Below are 18,855 nucleotides of genomic sequence, written 5' to 3'. Positions count from 1 at the left end.
CTATTAGTCAGCCCCATCCCTAGGTTCCTCCAGTCTTGCTGGCAATTTCCAGGAATCAAGCAGAATCAAAGACCCATGGAGGGTGAGGAAGACAGAATGAAGAACCAGTCAGTAATATTTCTTGGAAGCAATGAATACCTTACTGTACTTGAACCAGCAAATCCTCTGTAGAAAGTTATGATTCTGATGGTGCAAAGAGAAGGTGAAAAGCACAATATTACAAGTGTGTGTCTAGAGGGACCCGTAGTGAGCTCATCTCTCTGAGAGCATCCAGAAACATCTAGGCTCCTCTCAGCACACCTTTGAGGAAGGAAACAAAATGTAAAGAGGAAGAAAATAAAGAGAAAGACAGACTAGCCATAATGATAAAACAAAAAGTAAGTCTAAGGGATGATGAACCTTGGGAGCACTTGAGGACACTGTGGTATTTGGAAGAATTCGGTCATCAAATGAGAAATACCTCATGATGTCTCTCCTCCTTGAAGTTCCTAGAATAGTCAGATTCCCAGGGATGGGAGGCAGAAAGGTGGTTTCCAGGGACTGGGGAGGATGGACGTAGTTATTAAATTGAGAACAGAGTTTCAGTTTGCTATGATGAAAAGGATTCGGAGGAGGGGGATGACAATGAATATACTTAATGGCTTTGAGTAACAACTCAACTTAAAAAGGACTAGTCGTAAATGTGGTGCTCACATATCTTACCATAATTAATTTTTTAATAAAGAATATTTAAGTAAAAAGTGAGGTCCAGTGTCAAGTCATGAGTGCCATGATGCCAGCCTGCTTTGGTGAATTCTCACAGCAGAGAGACGGACTTCACATGAGGCCTTCCTCTCCCTGCTGTCCCTTCTGCTCCCTCTCCTCCCAAGCTGTCCCTTCCTGCCTGTGGCCAGGAAGCCGCCTCCCACTCCCTCCTCAATAAGGGTCACTTATTAATCCCCAGTGTTTTATTACGTGGTTATCTCCTCCAAACTTCTGAAACTTCCCTTCTGGATTAGATTGCTCAGTCTTCAGGAATCCGAGAAAAAGAGTCTCAAGACCCTGCTCCGTGGCTGTAGAAACAGAAACAGCTGCCAGGAGAGAACACAGTGGCTGTGACGAATGCTTCACAGGAACTAAGCTGTCACCGTGCTCGGCGGGCTCTTCCATGATGCAGTTGTCTCTGAGTTATCCATGCTCTTGTAACTCACCCCTCTGTAACACAATTCTTCAAAGGTCTTATTAAGTAAAAAAAAACCCAGAACCAGATATCGGGATTAAAATCTGAGAGAGCAGAGGAATAGGAAAAGCCACAGCTAACCTCACCTCACCAACTCCGCAGCTTCCAAAGAGACCCACTTCCTGTCGACCCACCCCCACCCCGCCTATATGCCTTTCTGTTCTGTCAACTCATTTTCTCTCCACCCAGCTACATCACTTCCTCTTCCAGCCCAGTTTGTCACTTCCTGTCTGTCTGTACAGACCTCCAGACCTTTATGATAAACTAGTGTTGGAATTTAAGGCGTGTGCCACCACACCTGGCTCTGTTCCCAGTGTGGCCTTGAACTCACAGAGATCCAGATGGATCCCTGCCTCCTGAGTGATTGGATTAAAGGCATGTGCTACCATTGGCTGACTTCTATGTTTAATAAAGTGGCTGGCTTTTTCCTCTGGTCCTCAGTTAAACTTTATTGGGAGACACAGGTAAAATATCACCATGCCCCTCACCCATATTCCTTATAAATTTGCCCTATAATAAAGGATGCACTTATTAACCAAACACTCACATAGATTTACTGGGGTTAGAATTGCATCACCACAGAGCTGTAATTTGTATCTCTCAAATGTTCCTCAGAATTCTGGCAGGCAAAGCATCTTTAAAAAGTCGAAAATGTCTTTCTTAATTTGTTTTGACAGATTATCTTTCAAAGCTTGGAGTCCATTGGTCCAGGTGACATTGAAGTGGCTTCCAGAGGCATCATGCTAGCTATGGTTAGTTATCTAAGTGCAGTGGTAGTGTGGAGGCAATTCGGAAGCACTCTACACAGCCTGGGGACCAAAGCCTGGTAGAAACGAGAGGAGCACAAATACTATGCTACTGTCTTTGCTGGCCTTCCCCAAGGCTGCCCACTTGGTATCCTCAGACTGCCTGACCACTCATCCCTGACATAGACCAAGCATCCTTGCCATCTGATCTGTCATGTTGACAATCCACTGTATCTCACTGGCATGGAGGCCCAGTGTCATAGGTACCCCACGCTCAGGAGAGAATAAGGGAGTACAAGAGCCATGAAGCAAACAGGAGTACTAAAGAATCAGGTCTGACTAAAAGCACCCAAAAAATCCAACAAGGACAAGAACAAAGTCACTCACAGCTCAAAAGAACAAGCGGCAGGGGTAGACAACCCAAAGAGGATGTAGCCGTGAGTCACCACACACCGTCCACTCTCTGTCACAGAGTTTAGAGCTCTGTGGCAGCATCCCATTTGCCTGGTCTGCAGTTGCAGGGTGTGTGCCTCAGCAGCTGGACTGGGGAAGATGGTGGTGGATACCTTCTGGCTGGCATACGGTATCTTACTTTCTTCCAGAATTTGGTCTTGGCGTACTGTGACTGCTCTGTCAAGTCTCCATTCCATTGGATGGCCCCATGCTTCTGTCGGATGTACTGAATGGACTCAGGCATGATGCTATAGTCCTTGATTTTCTCCAGCTCAATCAGAATGACCTTCATGCCATCCTGGATAAGGGCATTGTAGACAGCGATTTGTTCTTCTGACATGTTCTTTAGAAAGCCGAAGCCGGATGATTCTGGTGCCACAAGGACAATCAGTCTCCTACACAGTTTAATGTTTTCATCAATGACGTTGGCCACAGCTGGAATGGAGAAGAAAAATTCAGAAGATCAATCATAAAAAACAGCAAGGCTGTAACACTACCAGAAATAGGAGAAATGAGCACAGGAAAAGGAAAGGGACTTTCAAGTAGACAAGATAGAGGCACAGGTGGATTAACATTCATTACCAACTGTTCTGGGCAGGGTTTGTGCTCTGGTCCACTGGAGTCATCAGTCACCTCTTGTTTGTGTCCTTTGGTGGTTACATATGTCCTGTTATCTATTGTTATGTCTCTTTCCCCAAGACTGTTGGGCTGTATTCCCACAGTAGCAGACATCTTCATGTATGCTATACAATAAGCACATTTTAAAACCTATTTTTAAAGAGCAGGGAACCTTTCTTCATAGTTCTTTATAGTTAGTTAAATGATCAGGGTTAATATCACTAATTTTGAAGCCAAATAGCACACCATGATGGTTTCTTGGGGAGGGGAGAAAAAGGCCCAACAAATGTTAACTCTACACGTTCTATTTGGCCTATGGTTGCCTCTTGTGAGGTGTAAGAAGACAGTGTCATCTATCTCTAAGGACAGGTTCTTTTTCAGTTCGCTTATTTTTGTATTTCTACTGTATAAACAGCCCATTATCTAGAGATAGCCAATACATATTCTTTAAATAACATTGAAAATACTTTTTCCCAGTGAGAAGAAAGGGGTGCTTATTTCAGTATTCAATTACAAGGGGAGGGTTTGTTTAGGATGAGCCCTGTGATGGCATTTACCCAGGCCAGTGTCTCAGACATGCCAGGAAAACATTCTCATCCCTATTTCATCCATGCAAACCCTGGTGTTCATGAACTGCTCTAAACCACATGCCTAATAAACAGAAGTAAACAAGAATTATCCATCTTATTTAGACAGAGGATGCTGTATATATAGTTTTAATATGAAATTTCCCCCACTGGGCTCTTCTGTTTGAACACTGGTGCCCAGATGGTGGCATTGTTTGGGATGATCATAAACTTCAGGCTGTGGACCCTTAATGGAGGAAGTAAGTCATTGGGAGTAGGCTTGAAGGTTTTATAGGCTGGCCCCACTTCTTGTTTTTCCTCTCTCTGTTTCCTATGCAAGTGTGAAATATGATCAGTTGGCTTCTTGACTGCCAGACTGGCCTCTCACTCCCACTGCCATGCCTTCCTCACTGTGATGGACTGTAAACCCGTTTACCACCTTTGGCAGGGTATTTTTTATCATAGCCACAGACAAGTATCTTATACAATGGAAGAGATGCTATAAATTATGGTTTATAAAATCTACTATGGATGTTATTTTAAGTAGGTAAAGATGTGTTACATTGTTTATGCTGGGGAATATTACCTGAACTGTGTAAAGATGTGTTACATTTGTTTCTGCTGCCTTTGTTAACAATGTAAAGATGTGTTACATTTGTTTAATTATCTAAAGATGTGTTGCTGTTTCACCTTACCTGCCTACAGCACCTGATTGGTCTAATGAAAAGCTGAATGGCCAATAGCTAGGTAGGAGAGGAATAGGCAGGGCTGGAGAGCAGAGAAAATAAATACAAGGAGAGAGAAGAGAAGGAGAAGAAGAGGAAGAAGAAAGAGAAGGACTTGCCCATGTTAGAAGCCAGGCAGCCTCCAGCCAGACATGGAAAGAAGAGGAAAGAAAGAAAGAAAGAAAGAAAGAAAGAAAGAAAGAAAGGAAGGAAAGAAAGAAAGAAAGAAAGAAAGAAAGAAAGAAAGGAAGGAAGGAAGGAAGAAAGCAAGCCAGCCCTGAGGCAAAATGTAGAGAAACAGGTTAAATTATAAGAGCTAGTGGGACAAGCATAAGATGAAGCTGAACATTCATAACTAATATTAAATCTTCATGTCATGATTTGGGAGCTGGTTGGTGGCCCAAAAGAAATATTCTGGTATAAAAATCAACTATAAACATCATGGTATTTGCATATTTGAACTAATGAGAAACTAGACCACAGTTATTCTCAGTAACAGTAAAGGTAATAACCACTGGACTATTTCCAGTTTTTTCAGTTTTGACCAAGAGTGCTGCTTGTTCCCATGACTGAATTTACTGTATCCCTATGCTGAAGAGACTCATATTACCGAAACAAGGATTCCCTAACACTGTGTTGTAGCAATAAGCCTAATGAAGCAAAGGAATAACTTGTGAATACAAGAGGTAGTGGGACAAGGAGGTGCTGTGCATAGACTTTTGAAAGTCCCATGTGTCCAGGGACATTTGTAGCATAAAAGAGAGATAGGGAGAGGAGAGGATTAGAGAGGAAAGCAGAGGGGGGGGGTTCCTTTTTTTGTTTTTGTTTGAGATAGGGTCTCTACATACAGCCCCAACTGGCCCTGTATTCTCATTTATACTGGCTCAGCCTCCCCAGTGCTGGGATCACAGGCATGCCCCCCCCCCCTTTTTTTTTCATTTGTTGTACAATGCCTCAGTTAAAACATACCTTGACCAGGGAATTCATCCCTGCCAAATATAAATAACTTATATCCACACTGCTTCTCCAGCACCTCAGGCAGGATCTTCAACACCAATGTGTCCACATCATGGCCCTGACTTTTTCTTGGGCATTTGGGGTATAAGACATAGGCATCATACAGCTTCTCATCTGAAAGGGAAAAGAGACGAGATCACAAAATGACCCTATCAGATCCCTCAAGTACATAAAGTGAACCTTGGGTCACTGCTGTGATACACTTCATCCTGGGTTCAATAACCTCCATATGCCCCACTGGCATTCCATGCTACTATATTGCATTCTCACAGCTGACCCATCAGAGACATGTCTCATCCTCACTACAGGAGAATGAAATCTAGATCAAACAGGTGGTGCCATTTCTGCCATTCCTAATTGAATCCTAAGTCTCCCACTGCCTGTGGTTGGGCTGAAAATGAGACTTCGGAGCCCGGGTCTCATTAACTGCAGCTGTGGGCAATGGAGACCTGGACTAACCATGTCAAGCAAAATGAGTTGAGTCCCTCCTAATCTCTAGCACACTAGAAAATTCATCATACACAGAACAAGCCTCAGTGGATGCCAAATCTGTCAGGTATCACTGAAAAATCCCACACATGCAATCCTATAGCACATGGGGTCGATATGTTCATTGTGGACAAGTATTTCTTGGTCAACTATAAGACCCATCACTGTGCTCACCAGGGCAAATATAAACAATGCAGCCCATCTAACTGTGCACACCACTCACACACGCAAAACAAAATGGCATGTGACATTCAAGATGTCAACCGCCAAAGGAACACAAAAAAGAAAAAAAAAAAATCTCACTGACTGGCCACTCTTGATAGACAATATTCATAGAGGCTATGTAACAGCTCCTGGATGTAAAAACCACAGGGAGAGCTGGGGGGTGGGGGTGGGCGCAGGTGAGGAGCTAGGTGTAGATTAGTGAGAAGCCAGCACAGATGTGTCTGCCTCCCTGCCCACTGTTACTCAAGGAAGCCGCTGTAGAGCTAAGTGGGACCTTGTAGTGGGGAGACCTCCATCAATACTAACCGAACATCTCAAGAGAACTTGACTATGAGAACCAAGGTAGGAGGTGGGGAAAGTCTAGGTCACAAGCTGATTTGGCTTGGGGATCATAAGCATGTACTAGAGGACTGATGTGTGTTTGGAGACAATCAAACCCAACACAGCTAAAGCTCCTGTGACATCTTCAAGGTCACCAGATAGAACTGCGGGAAATAGATAACTTTTTCTGTATAAAATTTAATGTTAAATATGACTTGCCAAAGTTCAAGTTTTGGGGGGTTGTGTTGTTGTTGCTGTTGTGTCTTTGTTGGTTTGTTTGATTGAGGGTGAAAGGAAAGAATAAAGAGAAAAACAGAGATCTCACAAGTTCTTATTTCTTGACAGTTTAAGAAGGAATTGAACCTTCCCATGTAAGGATTTAGAAGTGTTTAGACTTGCATCCCTTGGGAGCTGTTGGCTGCTTGGTGCTCCATGAACAGCAGGGAGTAAGTATCCTTGGAAAATGCAGTTCCCAGGTTAGTACCCAAATGTATCGCTCCCCAGCCTCGCACAGCCCCTGGCTTCTCTTCTCAAAGTTTCTCACTCTCCCCGCACTGACTTTACTTAAATAGCAAACAAAGAAACCACACTTGCCAGGTGTTCTCTCTTTTGACAGAATCCCAGTTCTCCTTTGAAACAAGCCATCTGGGGACACAAGTTCTCCTTGGTCTCCAGCACTTTGTCCTCGGAACAGATGGAGAGGGCACTGGTGGCGCAATGTCACATGTGTTTTGAAAACGCAAAGCAAAGCAGGCCCCCAAATTTCATGTCTTTTTTTTTCTAAGTTTGTTTTCTCTCCATGCTGGAGACCAAACCTAGGGTGCTAAGTGTACTTGACCACTGAACTAGCGGCATCACCAACCCTCAGACCAAGATCTGGAGCAAAGGTATGATTTAGGGACTTGCTCTCCACATGCATTGGGTTTCCACCACTTTCAAAGACCCATTTGTAATCCACATCTGCCTTTTTGTTACAGCCCTCCGATTTTTAAAAATTATTATTATTTTATTTCATATGTGCGGGGCTTTTGGCTTGTGTTTGTGTATGCAGTGCCCAAGGAGGCCAGAAGAGGGCATCAGACCCCTGGAACTGAAAATTAAAGACCATTGTCCCCTGCAGTGTGGGTTCAGGGACTCAAACCAGGACCTTTTGGAGGAGCAGTCACTGCTGTTTATCACTGAGCCATCTCTCCAACCCTGAGTTCCCTGAAGTTTGAAGGACAGGAACAGACAGCAACACCAGTTACTTGCTGGCTAACTATGACAGATACCCTTGAGTCCTCCGATTCTGAGAAGGAAGCTGAGATCAACAGGGCTGCATGATTTCCCAAAGGCATGCAGAATTTTCTAAGCCCAAGCTGCCCATTTCCCCTGATGTAGCCAAATCAGAAAACTCAGGACAGATTTCTTTATGCTTTGACCTATTCCGCTCCATCAGAGATGTATTCTCCAAGGAGAGAAACACTTCCGGTTGATCATGTTTTTGTTTTTTGTTTTTTGTTTTGTTTTTTGTTTTTTGTTTTGTTTTTATTTTTTCAGAAATATGCCATGTCCCCACAGAGAAGTGACATGTAATTCTACTCCTTTAGAATTGGGCAGTTTTCCAAAGCTGTGTGTGATGGAACACACACACACACACAGAGAGAGAGAGAGAGAGAGAGAGAGAGAGAGAGAGAGAGAGAGAGAGAGAAAGAAACAAAACAAAACAGCTCAGATGGAAAACAAGGCTTCTTCAGCCTATCTCCGGAAAGCCAACATTATACTTCAAGGAAGCCCACCTCTGCCACCAAGAGACACTGACAAAAGATGCCCTGTGGATAGGCACTGAGGAAAAGATGACTTCTAGTCATCCAGCTGAGGCCCCAGACACCCAGCTGTGATCGTCTGCAAGGCCCACAACACACACAAGCATAATGGATGGCCTGTTGTGCACAGTGAAGTTCCAAGGTGACTTGTTTCCCAACCGTATAAACAGGAATAGCAGCTCAGAAGGAAACAGCAATGGAGAGCAGCAAATGATTTGAAGAATTTCTAGAATTTCTGGTGGCTGATCTGAGGAGACTCCCCTGTACTGGCTCCTGTTCCCAATACCCACCTCTCTCAAAAGTGGAGGTGGCAATGTATTTCTGTCCTGGCCAAGCTCTTCTATTTTCTGAGGCTATTTAACCATTCCGTCAGCTAAAAGCAGCTGTACACATCTCTATTGCTGTTTGTAAAGCCCGAACAAGATTATCTTTACAGGTTGATAGTTACAGAAAATCACCTAATGTTTCTTCAGTTCTCATCTCTCTCTCTCTCTCTCTCTCTCTCTCTCTCTCTCTCTCTCTCTCTCTCAATTTGATGTTGCTAATTTTTATGCCCGACAAACTCAGAGTAATGGAAAAATCAAGCAGAGTTGATAGATGAAACTTGAATTTTAAAGATACTCTATATGAGGTCCTTTACGGAGTAGCCTGAGGACTGCAGTGTCTAGCCTGAGGACTGCTGTGTCTACCCCCAGCATGCATAGAAGACACTAGAAGGAAAGACACGTAAAACACCTGATCACATTCACTTTGGGAATACTGAAGGCTAGATTCCTTACAGGGTGCTAACTCCTGTAAATGGGGACTCTCTGCAGGCTTTGGAAATGAGCCCCCAGAATGAGCTATGCTATGCTATTTCACAAACTACAGAAACACTTGTGGGAAAAGCCAAAATCAACTGAACTCAGTCAGGCAGGAAAGCAAATTTACCTTTAGAGACCAAGAGCTCCCCTTAGCTCTGCAGGTTGCTTATTCATTCCCCGCCCCCCCCCCCCCCCCAGCTGAGGATTGAACCCAGGGCCTTGTGCTTGTTAGACAAGAGCTCTACCACTGAGCTAAATCTCCAACCCCTGCAGGTTGCTTAGTTTACTTCTCTGTCCTTTGTTTCCCAGTGCACCTGCTGGCTTGGTCCTCACCCCTCTGTCCCCGGTGCAGACTGCCGGGAGGTCTGGATGGAGTAAAAGCAGGCATACACGTAGTTCTCAAATGGCCTGTCACTGACTGACCCTTCTAGGCTTGCAGAGACCAGCACACCTAACAGGCCAGTTCTGAAAGCACCCATGACCACATAGAAATACAGAACACCCTGACTTCTACCAGGTTTGTGGATGGCTGTCCTATTATAACTCTTAAGTCAATTACCTTTACCTACTCGTGGCAAAGCCTGATGAACTAGCTTGTGGTAAACTTTTCCAAGAAGGACAATTTCTCCTCTGCATCCATATTTACTATACTGTATATGTTTCAGAAAATTCTCTCAAGAGAATCCAAGCAGGATTTAGGATCAACCTCGGAGGCTCATTACTTGCTCACTTTAGAGCCCTTATTCAAAGTTCTAATACAGGGTGGTTGAAATAGAAGGAAATATGGGAAAACTGAAGCACACATTTCAAAATTTAAAAATAACAACAAAGAAAAACATGACACCCCCCCCCCCTCCGGCTGGCTGTCAGCTCCAATATCCAAAGCCACCACCCCACAGCTGTGCAGAGTCTAGGCTGTGCTGATCTTAGGGAGGGTGAGGTCCTGATGTGTCATCTCTTGGGTTCCCCTGTCCTGCTGGGGTGAGTCATTCTTCCTCTGTCTCTCTCTGTCAAACTCAGTGTCTCTACTAGGCAGCTTTGCCATGCTATCTGTAAGTCAAGGCTGTAGTTACACTCCTGGGAGTTATGGTGAGTCAGAGGTACAAACACCAAGAGGCCAGAGGGGCCGGAGCTTCCAGAAAGATTACATGAAATAATGTCAAGCTCTCTGAGTCAAGCCAGAAAGAAGACAAACCCTGCCTATCTGGGTCAGAAGAAACAAATGGTGTGGGGCTGAGCCCTCTCGTCACAGAGACAGCCAGAAGGATAGTCACAGGGGACAGAGTCAAGAGGGCACCTGTCCTAACCACGCCTCCCCTGAAGATCTACAGTGCTTCTAGCACCTCAAATTGTATTGGGCTGGCCAGACAATGGCCATGGCCGCATCTCATCATCACCACTGGGATACACCCCAGCCTCTGGGTTAACAATTTTGAATTCTGACATTGAATTAAGCGCAATCTGAGTTACAGCAGCTGTGTTTTATCAGACATGTAGACAATAATTTGTGTGGTGGCTTTTATGCATGAATAGCTGCTTAGAATAAATGGCATTTTTTCCAGTGGATTTTGCACTCATTAATGTTTTTAGACTCTGAGTTCCCTCACTCTCTTGTGCCTATTCAAGAAAAATGTCTAGCCTAGAAAGGTAAGCATTTATTCATCTCCATGTGCGATGGTTGCGTAGATGTCTTTTGCCTTTTTATTCATTTGTATAAGCAAATAGGGGACACCAAAGCAGATTTGTTTGTTCTTTTTCAAGCTCTTAGTAGATCACATTCATTCTGAGACTAACATTTTAATTGCATCATCTTACAACCAGGATGGAGAGAAATGCCAACTCTGGAACACACAGAGACATTTCTGTGTCTAAAAGAGGAGAGAGAGAGGAAGGGAGGGAGGGAGGGAGGGGGGGGGAGAGAGAGAGAAAGAAAGAAAGAAAGAAAGAAAGAAAGAAAGAAAGAAAGAAAGAAAGAAAGAAAGAAATGGTGGCCAGACACAGACACCACTAAGGGTGCAGAGCCAAACAAGGACAGACAGTTTTTAACTTTGCCTTCTTCATCCTCAGCGTGGTGACTCCTTCAGCAAGGCTAGAGTCTGGGTCTTTCCTTCCCCTTTATTCTCTTCCTCCTTCCCTCCATCCTTCCCTCCCTCCCTTCATTCCTCTCCCTCTATGACCCTCCTTCTGTAGCTGAAAGAAAGAAGAAAATATCTTTCTAATCTCACAACAGAGATGTAAATTACTTCAGGTAACAAGCACAGGGTTTAGAGATAGGAGATCGCCCCCTCTCTTACTGTTTATCCTGCTGAGTTTTGGGGGTGCAGTGCACATCATGTCAGAGAGACTTTGCTCCTGCAGACATCTCCTTACTTCACAGACCCAGAAAAATGGGCCCCTTTCTCACACCTGTGCTCCAAGAACCAGGATGGCCCACAGCTGCCTACTGCTGCCGCCTAGTGGCTGTTTCCTGGGCACTACCCGCCTTCTAGCTTATTTAGCGCAGGAGGCAGATAGCCAGGCACAGACCATTCCTCTGAAGCACATGAAGTTCTGCTGAGACGCTGCACACTAAATTTTCCAGCCAGAGGAAAGTCTCGCTTCTAACAACACGAGAAGAGCATTTAAAGAGCTCCTACCTAGACTGCTACACAACTCCCGGGAGGCTACCTAGAAAACGGGACCCTAGGAAAGACACAGGGATCACCCAATGACAGAGAAATGGATGAGATCTACAGGAACAACCTGGAAGACAATGGGAGTAATGAAGGGCAAGGTTTGAGGAAAAGAAAGCTTAGGGGAGCAGGAGATCCCAGCTGGATCAAGAACAGAAAGGGAGAACAAGGAATAACAGACCATGATAAATGAAGACCACATGAGAACAGGAATAGGCAGAGAGCTGGAGAGGTCCACAATGATACATCCTCTGTAGACTGCTGGCAATGGTTGAGAGAAAGTCTGATCTGACCTAGTCTGGTGATCAGATGGCCAAACACCCTAACAGTCGAGCTGGAACTCTCATCCAATAACTGATGGAAGTGGATGCAGAGATCCTTGGCCAGTCCCCAGGTGGAGCTGCAGGAGTCCAATTGTCGAGAAAGAGGAGGGACTATAAGAGCGTGAATTGTTGAGCCCAAAATTGGAAAAAAGCACAGGGACAAATAGCCAAACGAATGGAAGCACATGAATTATGAACCAGGGGCTGTGGAGCCCCCGGCTGGATCAGGCCCTCTGGATAAGTGAGACAATTGAATGGCTTGGACTGTTTGGGAGGCACCCAGGCTGTGGGACCAGGACCTGTCATTGGTGCATGAGCTGGCTGTTTGGAACCTTGGGCTTATGAGGGGACACTTTGCTCAGCCTGGAAGGAGGGGACTGGACCTGCCTGTACTGAATCCACCAGGTTTAAATGAATCCCCAGGGGAGTCTTGGCCCTGGAGGAGATGGGAATGGAGGGGAGGGGATGGGGGTAGGTGGGGGTGGGGGCGGGAGGGGGAGGACAGGGGAACCCATGGCTGATGTGTAGGATTGGAGCACAAATATAATAAAAAAAAATAAACAAAAAATAAATAAATAAAGAGCTCCTACTGCTGGGCGGCGGTGGTGCACACCTTTAATCCCAGCAGTCGGGAGGCAGAGCCAGGCATATCTCTGTGAGTTCGAGGCCAGCATGGTCTACAGAGCGAGATCCAGGACAGGCACCAAAACTACACCGAGAAACCCTATCTCAAAAAACCAATAAATAAATAAATAGCTTCCACAAGTGAGTGGGCAGCCAAAACTACACCAAGAAACCCTGTCTCAAAAAAACAAAAGATAGAGAGAGAGAGAGAGAGAGAGAGAACTTCCACAGGTGAGTGGGCAGCCATTTGGAGGCCTTTTTTTTTTTTTTTTTTCCAAAGACCACACATACTTACCGTGGTGATATTTTAAGTATGCTGAAATGTCTCTGTATTTGGCTCTGTGTTTCTTATTTAATAAGACTGTTTAGAAATTTGTCTATAACTTACCATCTAGAGCCTGGACAGTGTGGAAGGCGCTTCTGTACCAAAGCACAATGTCGATCTTAAAACTGTTGTAGATGCACAGGATAGACACGACCAAAAGTAGGAAGGCCACAAGCCCTCCTATGAGGTAAGCCCGGAAATCCGGAACTGCAGAGGAAAGGAAAAGTGAGTGTTAAAAGGTGAGTTTTAGCCGCTACACATGCCGGGTGGGAAGCATGAAGACACTGACTGACCATGTCTCAACGTTTCCTGGTGAGTATGGGAGTTGGATAGGTTCAGTTTGGACTGTGGAATTTGGGAACAAATGAGTTCTTTGAAAACCAGGACGCCCTAGGTGCGGATGCAGGAGCACCAGGACTCTAGTTGCACGGGGACTATTTCAGAGCATGTGGGTCCAGGTGCCTTCCTGGGGTACAGTCTGGCCATATCTTTAATGGCCCCCAAGGGTTCCCCCTGGGGATTCTTGATTACACTTCTACTATACTGCTTCTCCGGCCCCTCAGGGTTGAGCAGAGGGACTCCGGGTAAAAATGGTAAAAAGCCATTGGCCCTCTGCCCAGAAACCAGCAGTGCTGGCTCCAGAAGATCAGAGGTGACACAGGCCCCTTGCAGCCCTTCCCAGGGCCCCTGAAGTCAGGGCTGGTGTCTGTCTGAGAGCTCCTGACATGGTACCCATTGCCTGCTCTGCTGTGTGAGCATGCTGCAGAGCCTTTCTAATAGAAGGGAAGTGGGCAGACAGCTGGGGGAAGAATCAGTTACTCCAGAAGGGAAGTCGGGGTTGTTTCCAGAATGGCTAACACCAAGAAGAGGAACCATGCAACACCCTACCTTGCCACAACCCAAATGGGTGCTGCCAGAGGAGGGGTGCCTTGGAATGAGGGAAGAGAATAAGGAACCCATCTCCCCAACCACTTCCTTTATTAGCTCATTCAGATTGTCCACACACCCTAGAAGGGGGTTGGTAGATCCAGGGCAGGGTGGGGGAGGAGGTGAGGAGGAGGCACCTATGTTTGGGTCTCCCAGAACAAGCACTTTCAGTTTATAAAATCTTCATGAAGGAGCTTATCAAATCCTCCCCAGGCCACACACACAGTAAACATTGTAAGGCTTAAGACTTCCTGCATATTTTCAAATGTCTCTAGATACAACAGCACAATCAAGTACAATGACAGAAAACACTAGGTAATACCCTCACCCCAAATCAGTCCACTGAGTAAGTTCTGGTGCAGCCTAGCCAGTCGAGACGGCTCCCCAGGCTGTTGCCCAATCTGATCCTAGCCCGCCTTTAGAACTTTGTCATCCACCTTCCTACTATGAGATGGAGTCTCCCCTCCCACCCATCATCTCTGCCAGCTCTTATCACAGTTGTGTGAGTAATACTATATCTCCCTTTGGGAGGATCTAGTCTGGGAGAGTCGAAGTCTATGACAGAGCTCTTGGAATTGCAAAGTGTGATATGACTAGCCCATGACTAAACCCACAGGACTTATGAGATTCAAAGAACCCTTGGCCACCAAAGCGTGCCCTGAAACTCTCCAATCCATCATTCTTGCACTGAATAGTGTTAGCATGATCTGCTCTGCAAATGTGTTCAAAGATGACAGCGTTGGAATTGTCTTATTAGTGAAGAAGCTCTAATGAGCAGGTACTCTGAAATAGAAATAAATGTAAAACTCACTGCTGTTGTACCAGATACCCTTGTTAAGGAAGGGCTCTGTCTAGGCTGGAAAGATGGCTAAATGGTTAAGGGCACTGGCTGCTCTTTCAAACGACCTGGGTTCAATTCCCAGCTCATAACTCCCTGTAACTCCAGTTCCAGGAGAGCTGATGCCCTCTTCCAACTCCCATGGGCACTGGGAATATATATGTGATGCATGCACATTTGTACATGAAAGCAAAACAAACATACAAGTAAAATAAAATCTAAAAAAAAAAGGAATGATTTGTTATTTGAGTTCATATAACTGCCATCAGCAGCTTTCTGATAAGATGAGAGTGGAGGGTTAATAATGATTCAAAAAAAAAAAAAAAAACACAGAAAGAAAGAAAAAAGACTTTCACAGAATGACAACTTTCTAGTGATCTTGCCTCAGATGATCCAAGTAAGAAATCTGGAAGTATCTTCAGAAAAAAAAAAAAAAATGAGGAAGTCAAATGAAGAAGCTGCCACCAAATAAACCAAGGAGTTTAGATTTAGGAGGGTGAGGTTCCTAAGAACTCAAGGCAAACAGAACAAGGTATATACAGCTGACAAAAAAAGCCACTGTGTGTGGGCTGTGGAGGGAATGCTTAGAGAAACCAAAGGATGTTTAGCAAGAGTTTCCTAAGTAGTGGTCCAAACTAACCGAACAAATAATCCCTCCCACTCTCACATGACTGACAGGTGTTAACTCGTTAGCTGATAACATTAGCCCCGCTGAGCCTGGATTTGGCCTCAAAATCCTTCCAAGCATAGTGTAGTCAGGTAGTCAGGATGAACAAAATCTGTATTGGCCATCTTGGGGCTGGGTAACTAAACAATGTGCTCAAACTTACACGTTAAGTTAGACTGAAACTGGAACCATGTTAGGTGTCCCACATTCCCTAAGGTATGTCCCAGAGCGGGCTTTTCTCTTTTCTCTGGGGTCACACTCCCTGGCCTAACTAAGCCAGGCTCTTTTTCTTCTGGAAGTTACTAGAGTGTCTTCAGGTTATTCTCTGTTTCTTGGCGGAGAAAACATATTCCCACTGGATTATTAAAATCGGCTCCTTCATCAAAACAGGAGGACTTTGGAAGGGATTTCTTCGCTCTAGGCTTACTGTGCTCTGCAGGCCAGACAAAGACTATGGATGAAAAGTGAATGGGAAAAGGTGGATCACGAAGGCTAAGAATGCCAAGGCAAGAGGATCTCTTCTATCTCAGGCAGAAACAAGCAATGGTGGGACTTCAGCCATCCTTGGAGAAATAACTTACACAAGGCCAGAGAAAGTTCTCTAGGCAAGGACATCATTTGGAAAACTGATGCAATCGTGCAAATAGCACATAATAATGGCCCAAACCATAATAGTACCAATGACAGTAACCCAATGTCTTAGGCCTCATTGAATGTTGGCCTCTGTGTTTGCTTTGCAAACTTATCTCATCTGATTCTCTCCTACACTACTTTGTAGGAAGCGAGTATGATCTGGTACAGTCACCATGTGGTATTATATAGTAAAGTTGATGACAGAGGTTCATTTAGCAATTCTACTCTCAAAAATATATCATAAGGAATGCTTCCACATTGGGACCAGGGCATACACACAGGAACTTCTATAGTGCCCTTTCTTATTAACGGTCCCAATCTGAAAACAGTTCAAATAACCACATATTTATCATGTAATTGATGAAAGATGACCTGACTGTTGAGTGGAATAGGTTTCTAGAATTCAGATGAAAAAAAATTAGCTTCTTTCTGCATTATCAATGAACCAATGTATCCCAGGTACCTGAGAAAAGAATCATGTCATAGAAGAAATAATGTCATCTAATACTCTCAATATAAAGACCCTAAGCAGGCAAAACAAAAAACAAAAAAAACTATTTTTAGGAAGATCAACAGATATCACAAAGCAAAGGAATGACTTTCCTAAAATTAAGAGGTGTATGGGTCAAAGTAAAAAAGAGATGTTTTGGCCAGGAAGGGCATAGGAGGCTTTCCATCTCATACTGTTTATCTATTGTCCCTAAGGAAGATATGGTAGCTTCACTTGTATTTAATTTGCAGTATAACTGTTTTGTGGTATGTACATTTTCTGTGTATATTATCTTTGACAATAAAAAAGAAAATTTCAGTTTGTTCTCATGATTCTCAACTTACAGGCAAGCAAACTCAGATACTAGATGGTCAGCAGCTGCCCAATGCTAAAGCCAGGACTTGAACATAGAAATGCCAATGATTAAGTCCTTAGGTGCAAACGCATCCCCACCATCTAGCTAGCCAGTAGAGTGGACAGGTGGGACAGAAGTAGCAGGCAGGCCCGAGGAAGACTATAAGAGTAGGCAAGTTAGTCAGCCCTTGCCATTGATAAGGACGCAAGAGGATCAAGATGGCATCCGACGTTGAGTCTAAAGTATATGAAAAATATGAGGGCGTATTCTGCAAAGGTAAGAAAACAAGGTTTAAGAGATAAAATATATTTGTAGTTATTTTTATCATTACTGTCTGTACACAGGAGGAAGGCAAGGCTGCCATGAAGGAAGAGAGAACACACTTGGATATGTGGAATGTGTTTGCTTTACCTTGATGCATGTGATTAATCGATATTTTGTTCATTTGTTCACAGAGACAGGGCTTCTCTGAGTATCCCTGAATATCCTGGAACTCACTCTGTACACCAGGCTCACCTGGAACTCACAGAGATCCACCTGCATCTGCCTCCCAAGTGCTGGGATTGAAGGCATGTGCCACCATCACCCGGCTTGTGATTAATTGATTACCACTATATTCTAATGAATTCAAGCCCTCCCTTATGCCTATAGCTACACACACACACACACACACACACACACACACACACACACACACACACACATGGCATCTCACAAGGTTTCCTGTACTTTCCCCTTGGCATGTTCTGAGTTTCAAGTTATTCTCAAGGCCAGCTTCTCCCCTGCACTCTGCTGTCTGGCTTTACTCTCTCCAATAGTCACGGAGACGACCAGGAAGCAGGAAGCAGACCAGTTAAGAATCAGAGAGCCAGCAGGAGCAGGAGACAGGTAAGAAAGGACCGCGGGGGGGGAGGGGGGGGGGGCTGCATGTGATCACAGCGCCTTCTCTTCCTGTGCAGACAACAAAGATGAAAGAAAACATTTAGAAGAGATCTTGAGTCATTGAAAATGATCAAGAAGAAACAAAGAGACCGTTGTAGTGGAAAGTTCTCCTGTTCAGACACCAGGTTCATAGACAATGTCACGAAGTTGCAAGGTAAAAGAAAATTAAATACAAACATTTTATTTGTTTAACGGACTATTTATGATAAAATGAAACTTGAAAGTCACAAGTTAAAGTCCATAAACATGGAGCAATTTGGTTCAAAAAGGGAAACTCCATTCTGGAATTTTGCTGCATAAAATCTCACTGTCTATGAAGATGGCCCAGCCAAAAGTACTCTGGTAGAATCACAGCTTTATCCCAAGACAGACAGCCGTCAGATGCGGCACCATCTTCCACTAAGTGGTACCCCTAAGTTCTCTATTTTTGTGCCTCCTGTTGCTGCCTACTGAATGTATGACATCACTTCTCTATAGTAAGCCTCCCCAGCCATCATTTTCAATGTTCTGGGTAGCCTGTGATATGCTGGACATTACCTGGGAGCTTCAACATGATGTAGGCGGTGGACACTCCAGCATGGCATACGAAAGGAAGGCCATAGTCCTCCATTTTCACTTCTAAGAATGTGATGTTCACTGTGTACGAAATGTGATCCTTCAAAGAAACATTGGTTCTAGGAAGAAAGTCAGCCATTAGTATGTGAGCCAGGTTTCCCCAATATAAGGTATGGCTTATCTTCTAGAAACAATGTGGGGGATTGTTTTGTTTCATTTTTCCTAGAGAACTCTCTGGGCCATATTTTACTCTAAGATACTTACTGGAGTGACTCAATATATAGAAATTATATAGTTGTAAGTTTTCGTTTTCATCTAGACAGTCATAAAAAAAGTGTGACTCTGCTGACTATAGTCCCAAGTGCAACGCTAATGGGCATCTTCACCCACCCCCACATTCCCCAATAATACCCTAATGTGTCCACACAGCAATGCTCCCCACAATCATTAGTCCTGATTTCCTTTACATCACAAATCATAGCACCATAAGTTGAGTTTGAACCCCACTGCCTGTGCA

General features: G+C 44.4%; 1 protein-coding gene and 1 long non-coding RNA gene across 2 annotated transcripts in view; one reads left to right on the top strand and one right to left on the bottom strand.

Annotated features, from left to right (window-relative positions):
- Positions 1 to 4,219, top strand: part of LOC118569357 — a 40,856-nt gene extending 36,637 nt beyond the window's left edge. Inside the window, exon 4 of the long non-coding RNA XR_004943070.1 lies at positions 1,897 to 4,219. This is a non-coding gene — a long non-coding RNA (uncharacterized LOC118569357). The remainder of the gene's footprint in view (positions 1 to 1,896) is intronic.
- Positions 1,705 to 18,855, bottom strand: part of Il1rl2 (interleukin 1 receptor like 2) — a 40,110-nt gene continuing 22,959 nt past the window's right edge. Inside the window, exons 8-11 of the mRNA XM_036167125.1 lie at positions 18,321 to 18,457; positions 12,995 to 13,138; positions 5,297 to 5,458; positions 1,705 to 2,853 (exon numbers count right to left, since the gene is read on the bottom strand). Coding sequence (XP_036023018.1) covers positions 2,441 to 2,853; positions 5,297 to 5,458; positions 12,995 to 13,138; positions 18,321 to 18,457 — 856 coding nt within the window. The 3' untranslated portion in view covers positions 1,705 to 2,440. The remainder of the gene's footprint in view (positions 2,854 to 5,296; positions 5,459 to 12,994; positions 13,139 to 18,320; positions 18,458 to 18,855) is intronic.

The sequence above is a fragment of the Onychomys torridus genome, chromosome 18, assembly GCF_903995425.1.
Source record: "Onychomys torridus chromosome 18, mOncTor1.1, whole genome shotgun sequence".
Taxonomy (NCBI): domain Eukaryota; kingdom Metazoa; phylum Chordata; class Mammalia; order Rodentia; family Cricetidae; genus Onychomys; species Onychomys torridus.
Note: the sequence above shows the minus strand (reverse complement) of the source record. Positions and strands in the feature narration are given on the sequence as shown.